The 9,754-nt window shown below is 41.7% G+C and overlaps 1 protein-coding gene across 1 annotated transcript in view; it reads right to left on the bottom strand.

Annotated features, from left to right (window-relative positions):
* Positions 1-1,296: 1,296 nt before the first annotated feature.
* Positions 1,297-9,754, bottom strand: part of LOC109752014 (uncharacterized) — a 163,548-nt gene continuing 155,090 nt past the window's right edge. Inside the window, exons 2-15 of the mRNA XM_020310880.3 lie at positions 7,788-8,181; positions 6,971-7,125; positions 6,377-6,480; positions 6,182-6,248; positions 5,100-5,192; positions 4,860-5,024; positions 4,630-4,770; positions 4,464-4,541; positions 3,890-4,002; positions 3,746-3,806; positions 2,389-2,556; positions 2,198-2,299; positions 1,853-1,942; positions 1,297-1,769 (exon numbers count right to left, since the gene is read on the bottom strand). Coding sequence (XP_020166469.1) covers positions 1,707-1,769; positions 1,853-1,942; positions 2,198-2,299; positions 2,389-2,556; positions 3,746-3,806; positions 3,890-4,002; positions 4,464-4,541; positions 4,630-4,770; positions 4,860-5,024; positions 5,100-5,192; positions 6,182-6,248; positions 6,377-6,480; positions 6,971-7,125; positions 7,788-8,055 — 1,668 coding nt within the window. The 5' untranslated portion in view covers positions 8,056-8,181 and the 3' untranslated portion in view covers positions 1,297-1,706. The remainder of the gene's footprint in view (positions 1,770-1,852; positions 1,943-2,197; positions 2,300-2,388; positions 2,557-3,745; positions 3,807-3,889; positions 4,003-4,463; positions 4,542-4,629; positions 4,771-4,859; positions 5,025-5,099; positions 5,193-6,181; positions 6,249-6,376; positions 6,481-6,970; positions 7,126-7,787; positions 8,182-9,754) is intronic.

Below are 9,754 nucleotides of genomic sequence, written 5' to 3'. Positions count from 1 at the left end.
TGTTATCAAAGATTGATATGTCTACCTGTCACAAGAGAGGTAGGAGTAGCATGTTCTAGAACATGTGTTTTTCTGTATTACTTTCTAAATGGTAAATTGTATGGTTTGAAGCGCCTAAATCCATATTATATAATAGTTTGCCAGCCAATTGCATATTGCAATGAAGTTTCTGGTTGGAACATTTGTTTAAAGGAAAAAAAAATCCTTCATGTGTCGTTTTTAATTAATAGATAATAACAATGCACATGCTTTCATGAGGCAAACAATTTTAAGAATTAAAAAAAGGCATTCAAGTGTTATTATCATTTGTAATGCATTGCAGAATAAAGAGTTCAGTGTTTGTGTACCAACTTCTTTATTTTGTGCATCAGGTATATGGTCGAATTACATTTTTTTAATTGAAGTACATTGAAAGCGAATTAGATTTCAATTATTTTTTTATTTGTTATTACCTATCTTTCTATGTATGTAAAGTTTTACATGCAGCCGATACAAATTTTCAAAAGCCCGTGGCAACGCACGGGCACTCTACTAGTTAATATAGTACATCACCCATGCATTTTTTGGCATTGAGAAACTTACCTTTTACGTGGTTCGGACAATTCACATTATAGAAGCGCATACTCCTGGAGGAGGTTGATTAGGGCGTGGGCATAAGGGCCTTACATAATCAACAATTCGATTCATTTTCAGTTAGGTCTTCTCCAGGTTCTTTAGGTGTTATTAGGCCTTGTACAATGCAAGGTGCTTAGGGGAGATGCTTAGAGAAATAAATCAGATTTTTCTTAAGCACCGATGCTTATTTGTACAGGGTAGATACTTAATTAGGTGTCTCTCCTTAACAAATAAGCACCGGTGCTTCACAAAAGCCGGTTTATTTTTCTGAGCATCTCCTTAAGCACCTACCATTGTAGAAGGCCTTACTTCCTTAGTAGCTCAACATAGATAGCACTACCTATATCCTGCAGTTTTGCAGGACGGAAATCTGATGAAATTTTACAAAAAGAGGGGCTAAAGTAAAGAATTCATCAGGAAATTTGCATGCTCGACAGGAAAACTGACGGCACATCAAGAGATGTGTATTTGAGAGGCCAACAGACCTTATGTCATTCTTGACACCCTGCTTAATTTGACTAAAACTTCGTACTGTAAACCTCCGTGATTAGCCGGCCAGTTTTGCTAAAGCACATCTATATGTGCCCCAAGTATTGCACATCTAAATCCTATGTCATTGCTTACCCGGCATACTTGAGGGAATCATGCATCCCAAGCCATTAGAAGTACATTAAAACAAGGTATATGAAGCAGGATGTAGTTCTGCTTTGAGTGTATTCAGAAGATGCATCTCACTGTACCCAAGTACAGATTTGGGAGTGCAGAGTGGTGCTCTCTATCCATACATAACATAGTAACACACTGCCACGATGATTATGCAGATAGGCCTTCTACTTCACAGTAGCCGTAAATGAAAAAAAAATATAACAGACAACAAATTACAGTCAAATTCCTTGTGTGCAGAAGAAAATGTTTTCGCCCTGGAGAATCTGATGCCGCTCACATTGGCTAGAGAACAAAGGGTAATTCTGAAAATTACAGGTCTATCTGCTGTGGAAAGCTTAGCTTGTCGTAAATCCTGGTGTCTAGCGCTCTTCTAACTAGGCATGCACTTCTCCTCGTTACTAATACACAAAACATAATGATCTAGCCTATGCTCCCTTGACTTTACGTGATGGAGGCCGCCGGAATATGTTAATGAGATCGTCGAGGCCCTGTTCAGGAGAAAACGTATCATCTCAGTTGCAGGGAAAGAAAGCTTCTAGTTATGTTTACAGAAATGAATCGGTCCATATACCCGTGTTGTGATTACTAGGAAACTGAAGAGAACGATTAGATAGGAACCAAGCACCAGAAGGAACAACAGGTCGAAAGTAACACTTGCAACCTGTGAATTTGAAGAATCAAAGGCCGGTTGAGGTTAATTCAATGTGGTGATGGTGATATCTATGAAAAGCAACATAAAAGGTGGATAAAACTTGAAATTTGAGTAAGTGATCAGGGAATTCATCCGTGGATGACACATCACAAGGCACTACCAAGCTAGAGGCTATATATATTCTCAGTACACTTTTATGTCATTCTGAAATTAAATGGCGATATCCAAACATGGAAAAGTGTGGCATGAAGCTTACACACTTACCTGGTATACGTTTAAAGTTGATTTTGTTGCATCATAGAAAGTGAACATGCCATCAAGGACGTCATTTTGAACATGCACATCAGTAGTATGCTCGGACAGTTCCTGCACCAATATATAGATAGTGTCATGGCTTGCGAGGAAACTATGAACAAGGTGAAACTAGATGAGATCATTGATAGCAGGTACGCAACCTTTTTAAGTGCTACAATGAAGGGGTCATTCTTCTGAAGAAAAGGTGCAACCCGTGGTGTCCGTGAAAAAAGATCCAACCAGGACCGGATGTAGTGAGGACTGATGGCTAAGCTGCTGTTGTCAGCAAAAACATCAATGTTCCTTCCTCTCAACCCGTAGATTTGTCTCTGCGAAGAGGCACTATTAGTATAATATCAGACTTCATCTAATTATAAGAATCCTGGTTCAGAAAAGAGCAAGAGGCGGACGATAACTTTAGTTCTTCCAATCACTTATTATAGCAGCATTTTGCACATCTAATCATTTTAACATTCAAACATGCCACCTAAATGACACGAAACAACTGAAACATGGATGGACGGCAGAATCTCCTAAACCTTCGTCTAATTATAAGAATCCTGATTTAGAAAAGAGCAAGAGGCAGCCAGTAACTTTAGCTCTTCCGATCAATCACCATAGCGGCATTTTGCTTACCTAATAATTTCTTGCATCACATTCAAACAAACATGCTACCTAAATAACAGTATCACATGAAACAATTGTAGTATGGATGAACAGCCAAATCTCCTAAACCTTCGTCTAACTATAAGAATCCTGATTCAGAAAAGAGCAAGAGGTAACCAGTGACTTTAGTTCTTCCAAACAATTATCATATCAGCAATTTGCATTTCTAATGATTTTTAGTATCACACATGCTTATAACATGAAACCATTGTAACATGGATGAATGGCAGAATCTCCTAAACCTTTGTCTAACCATAAGAATCCTGGTTCAGAAGAAAGCAAGAGGTAATCGGTAACTTTAGTTCTTCCAAACACTCATCATAGCAGCAATTTGCATTTCTAATGATCTTTTGCATCACATTCAAACATGCTTATAACACGAAACCATTGTAACATGGATGAACGGCAGAATCTCCTAAACTGTATTTCTATGCAGCTAGACATTTGAGTGTAACTGAAGCACTAAAATAACTGGATCAACTTGACATATTTCAAGAGAAACTTCATGCTAAGTTAAAACCAGTTGAACAGTTATATTATCCTACATACATACATGCTACTCTTGTGGATATTTAAATCCAAATTTCTAACCAAACTAAAAATTCAATTAGTCCATACAAGCATGTTTTCCCAGAGAAAAAATATTGAATGAATATTTGTGGAAGCACTGAAAAGAGATGTATAACAGAAGCGGTCACTTGCCCATTGGAGATTCTTACATGGAATAAAAAAAATGTCTACAAACCATTAACACATACACATCTAACACTGAAGAAACGATAACTTCATCAATATTATCTAACTAGTGTGCAAAGTAAAATGAAAAAATTCAGAGCAAATGATTTAGCTTACCGCAAGAATCTCAGAAACTAATTTGACAGTTCTCATTACTGACTCAACATCCACTGATTCTCTGAAAGAAGGAAAATATACAAGTAAAATATTAAAAACTAAGACAGTGAAAAAAGAATTAGGGTGTATTAGAAGTGACTTCACCTAGTGTCATACAGACCACCAGTGCTTTCCAAAAATTCAGGAGGTGTAGACAATTCCGAAAGAGTTAGCGCAGTAACCCTAAACCTCGAGAATTGCTCATGTTCCCATGCTACCTGCAAGATTACAAGCATGTCACTTGGCAAGCTTGAAAGTTTAACGAAATAGAATAGTTAATCAGCAATACTAAAGCAGTAAAAGGCTTCTAGATTCCAAAATGTAAATACTCCCTCCGTCCCAAAATAAGTGACTCAACTTTGTACTAGCTTTGTACAAAGTTGAGTCACTTATTTTGGGACGGAGGGAGTAGTAAAAAAGCATATTAACTTCTAGAAATAGCATATAATTCTGAACTCGTTTCTAAACCAGCCCTGATGACAATACTAAGCTAATTCTTGATCCTGCACTCAAAATACTATGTCAGGCTACCATGCCAGAAGAATTGATTCACCAATAAATATTTCAAATGCCATCATGCTAGTACTGACAGTAGGTACATGTAAGATGGATTATCTGAAATCCTGATGGGATTCAAACCTAATGACGGTGTACAATCCTTCAAAAGGCAAGAACATACTCTAGAATTTGACACGTTAATCTTCTTGTGCTTGATGCCGACTGAAATGCCCATTTCCTTGGAGACATCTGAAAAATCCTGAAGCAAAGAAACTTTGAGCTGTGAATGACTTATCATTGCAGACAATTGAGGTTATGGACCAAAAAACCTGAAATGGCTACTGTACTTCAAAGATTTGCTTGATGTAAGGGTTCTCTGGAGGCTTTGATACATGCATCCAGAGATCATGGCTCCAGGAACCAACGCTATTCAAGCAAATTGCATAGTCAATACTCTCGCGTACACGCTGATCGAAACTTCTAAGCCACTGTAACAAAATTTGAAAACCATACAGCTGTGAGTTGGCCATGAATATGCACCAGAAGGCTTTCATAATGGCGCAAGATGATCACTAACCTTGCTAGTTCCATTGTAATTGTAGGGTCCTCCAGATGTTAATCCAAAGAGAAGATTAAACTTGCCTCTGGTCTTAGGGCTTGAATAGAGGCGTGAAAAGATCCTTGCAATTTCTAGAAGAGCCACAGCTCCACTTCCATTGCTGTCACTTCCCACGGAAAGCGCCTGAAAACATATGTATTATGAAAATATCAAAAATAACATCGAAGATTCTTGAAACATTTTTTCTGGGTTACATACAGGTGCAGCACCAAAAGTGTCATAGTTTGCAACTATGGCAATGGTTGGAAGCTGTTCAGCATCGCCCTCTCCTTTCGATCCAGGTAACCATCCCTGCAACTCAAAGATATTAAAATTAGTCCTGTTGACATCTCATGAAAGATGGGAAACACTATTATAGTTATAAGAGCATCTCTAGCAGACCCCGCATAAGTGGTCAAACCCGCAAAATAACCGTTTTTTGCAGTTCCAGTCGAAAAAACGAGCCCGAACAGACCCCTTAAAATCGTCCGACCCTTAAAATTTTTTAAGGGGCCCTGTAAACGCAAACGCGAAACCCTCATATATACAGTTTTGAGGGCAACTTTAACAGGGCCCTGCATACCGGTCAACGTTGGCGGTTGAGGAATCTTTGCTCCCGCCAACGCCATGAAGCTCGCCCGGCCGCCGCGCCCGTCCGCCCCGCCACCGCGCTCGCCCGCCGGCCGTCCAATAGCCGGCCGGTCTCCGTCCCGGCCGCCGCGCTCGCCCGAGGCTCTCGAACGGAGCTAGCTAGCTAGCTCTTCGAATCGATTGAGCTGCTAGCTAGCTAGCTCCTTCGATCCGGCCGCCCTGGCCTCCGCGCACGCCGCGCTCGTCCCGGCCGCCCTGGCCTCCACCCGCGCCGCCCTGGCCTCTGCCGCGCTCGCCTCGCGTTTTCCCTCGTCCGCCTGTCCGCTGGATTGACGCGAGGAAGAGGACGACTAAAAAAAAGAGCTAGCTCTGGGTCTGTTCGGTATATTCGGAGAATATTCTTTTTTACGGGTTGATTATACGGGGACTGAGTCTGTCCTCGCCCGCGCCGGCCTGCATATACCCTTTTCCGCGAACTGCAAAAGACTTATGCGGGTCGGGATTTGGCGGGGTCTGCTAGAGATGCTCTAAGAGTCAGATATCAGGTGTAGCGATCACTTCTGGCATATAGCCAGCCATTCATCATGGTTTATTTAATTGTTTGTTTCAAAAGAAAACAGATCTATAAGATGTTGCAGTGAATTATAAAGTAAATAAGATCAACCTGATAAATGCGAAAGTAGACAGTAAATTCATGTCAGAGCAGCTACCTGGATATTTGAAATGGTTGGAGATGACACCTTTTTAGGTTCCGCAGAAGGCACTACAAGCTTGTATCTACAAGTCCAAAAGACAATCAAGACCATGCAGGAGGCTGACAATTTATAGTCAAGTGTACACTAATTATAGTGCAAAATGCTGGACACTCGAGAGTATGCTGAGTTTCGTCTTCAAGTATTACTTACCCTCCTGTTGATGCAGAAGCTGGCTGGCCTGAAGAGGCAATTTTACGAATATCTGCCAATAAGTTATCCAAATTGTCGTCATGGAAAGCGAAGTACACTGGAAACTGCATAGAGTAATGCACATGAGTTAGCCAAAATATTATATCATATTTAAAAAGTCGATCACTGAACAAAGAGGAAGCAGGACATTTAGAATGGAAAAAAAAACATTAGCAAATCTGAAGGAAAGATCACGATTTATAAAAACAACATTATACAGTAAAGGGGGTCATAGAAACTGTTGGTGCTTACCAATAGCAATTTAAAGCGTGCATGTTTCAAAACAAAGAGAAGTTTGGTTAACAGCTAAAAGCACCAATCAGGATTTCAAATCAACCATAATTGTATTAGTTTTGTTGAGCTATATTGCCAATTACAAATTTTAAAAACAGATTGCAGAAGCTCAATGCATATTTATAGTGTTATATAATTTGTATTTCTAAATGTTATATCTATGGAGCTATGTGATATAACTAACTAGATACTGGATAAGTAATGGAAAATATAAATCACAAGCAAAGATAGACATAACTGCCTAACAAATTTATAACTTACCGGCACTTCTTCATGCATGAGCAACTTTTCTAGCTCAGCCAGCACATTCTTTGGTTCCCCCTTGTCATCGTTGTTTCCCTCAACGTTCTTAGCGCTGATGTTTCTCGGAAGCAGAATGAGCAACCCTCCAAGATGTTTTTTCTCTGCCAGGTACTCTGAGTAGTAGGTAATGAAACAACAGTTTGTCAGCACTATTATTTCAATCAAATTTCATGTGCAAAATTAATAATTAATACTGCAGTTCATGGAAGAAACATGATCTTTTTCGGATGGCCCATGCATGATGGAACACCAATGTTGACAGTGACGGAGCCAGGGGGAGCCATCCCCCCCCCCCCCCCCCCCCCCCACACCACCCAAGCTTGGTAAGTTGTGTTTGGCCCCCCCTTTTCTTTCATCCTGGCTCCATCCCTGAACGTTGAGTCGCGATTGTTGTTGTTTACATGGCGTGATTCAACAGTTTGTAATGTCACAAGGGTGAGTGCATACATTTTGGCAAGAGTAACTAGCAAACAAGTCAGATGATAACTAAGGCATACTTGAAAGCCCATGCGTACAGCTTATCCTGGCTGTGACCCGGTTGCTGTAACTAAACGAGCAGCGTGTGCCATGTAGAAACACGAAAGTAACAGATACACACCGACACCAGAATCTTACAAGATCGGACAGTATATCGCGAACACTGCACATCTCGATCGGCAATGCGAAGTGGCACGCAGATCGAGCTCAATTCTAGCTAGAGCTGGCGAAGAGCTCGTCTCATCTACTACAGCGTGCTGGTACTAGGAGGATGGGGCGTAAGAGGGGGGAGGAGTACCTCGGAGGAAGGCGAGCGGGAGGTCGAGCAGCGGCGCGACGAGCGCGGAGCGGGAGAGGTCGGCCCCCGCGGGGAGCGGGAAGGCGGCGGCGTGGTGGTTGAGCGCGGCAGCGCGGGAGCCGAGCGGGGCGCCGGCGAGGTCGTACTGGATGAGGCGGTAGACGCCGACGGCGGCGGCCGCGTCGCCGAGCTCGACGCAGGCGAGGAGGACGAGCAGGACGGCGAGCGCGGAGGAGACGGAAGCGACCACCTCCCCGGAGGGAGACATGGCCGGCGCGGCGGGGTGGGGTGGGATCCTGGAGCCGGGGCGGAGATGCAGATGCAGCCGCTGCCGCTGCCGCTGCTGCCGATCTGATTGGTATCAGACTGGTGTTCAATCAAACCAAGTCCTCCTCTCGACCTCACCTTCACTGCGTGCGGAGGTGGCGGCGTGGACTCGCGTGGTAATTCCCTCTGCTTTTCTGGGCTCCTTCGCATAAACTTCACCATGTGATTTCCGATCGTGGATTAGCATCGCATTCATGCATAATGGAACAGGTCATGTGCGGGTTTGACATAGTTAATTGCTACTGCCATGCTTCGATTAATTATGGCTAAACTAATCCCATGGGTGAAACATCATGGTAACTTTGCAATGTCAAGTGACTAGCTGCATTTTTGTTTGGCATCACGATATTATTGTTGTGTTCAACCATGTTCTTAGTTTTCTCGTCGAGCGTCAGGCTCCATGCCAACGTGATTTGCATCTTTGAATTCTGATTGTGCTTATTAAACGGAAAAAGACTATGTTGTGTTTCTTAGGTTTTTAAGCAATTTTCATTAAGCTAAATTCAATTTGGCAACATAATAAATGTGCTAACAAAGCATATCATGTATGGTAACCAGCACATTTAGCATATATATATATGAACCAAAAGCATTTGTGAACGCGTGTCTAGGTTGCATCCTGGTGTTCCTTTGGGCGGATCTTTTGTTAAGTGCTTTTCTCTTTCAGAATCTATGTGTATTGGTCTTTTCTGATATCATATACTAATCCTATGTCAAGTTTGGTTACGACCTCTGCGTTTGTTGTATGCACTGTTTGGATGTGTACTTGCTTATGCCCGATCCTACCCAGGTTGTCTTTCAATGACTACACAATCCTAGAAAATTCTTAATTGAAATATCGGAGGTTTGAACTCCCCGGATGAATGGTTGCATATTCAGAACAAGATTGAAGAGGGTGGTTGCACTGTGGTGTGTTTCCAGGGAACTAAAAAAGAGCATATTAACATACCCTTCATTAGGAAATTTTGTCCCCATAGACTTGATGCCTTCGCGTTTTCTACCATCTATAGTTAGATCTGGTGGAATTCTCATTGTTTCACTCCAAGGGAGAGCTCTTTTTCAGAATGATTTTGCAACATATGTAGTGCTTCAGTCAAACAAATGTGGGAATTGCTAGACTCTCATAAATATCTATGCTCCATGACAGGATGATAAATAAACAAAATTCCTTGGTTGGTTGGATGGTATTCATATCCCTGATGATCCAGATTGGCTGCTTCTAGGAGATTTCAACCTCATTGAAAGCTTTGACGATAGAAGCAAACTTGGAAGGGGAATTTCAATGACTTGTTGCATTTTAATGCAGCAATCAGTCAACTTGGTCTCGTTGTTATCCCACTTAAAGGTAGAAAATTCATGTGGAGCAATATGCAAGCTAGCCCTCTTTTAGAGTGATTGGACTGGTTCTTCACGTCACATCCTAGACATTATTTTACCCCGGTACTTTACCCTTTCCTTTAGCTATGATAACTTATCACCATGTGCCTCGTGTTATTCACGTTAAAACATCTATGCCGGAGAGCAACATTTTAAGGTTTGAAAATTGGTGGATGGATCATGACCATTTGTCTACCTTTACTCAAGTCTATTTGGACTAAGAGCATTCACTATGCAGATGTTACTAAGAGGATTAATGCAAA

This window comes from Aegilops tauschii, chromosome 7, assembly GCF_002575655.3.
Source record: "Aegilops tauschii subsp. strangulata cultivar AL8/78 chromosome 7, Aet v6.0, whole genome shotgun sequence".
Lineage (NCBI taxonomy): Eukaryota > Viridiplantae > Streptophyta > Magnoliopsida > Poales > Poaceae > Aegilops > Aegilops tauschii.
The sequence above is the reverse complement of the archived record's forward strand: the minus strand, read 5'-3'. Positions and strand labels throughout refer to the sequence as shown.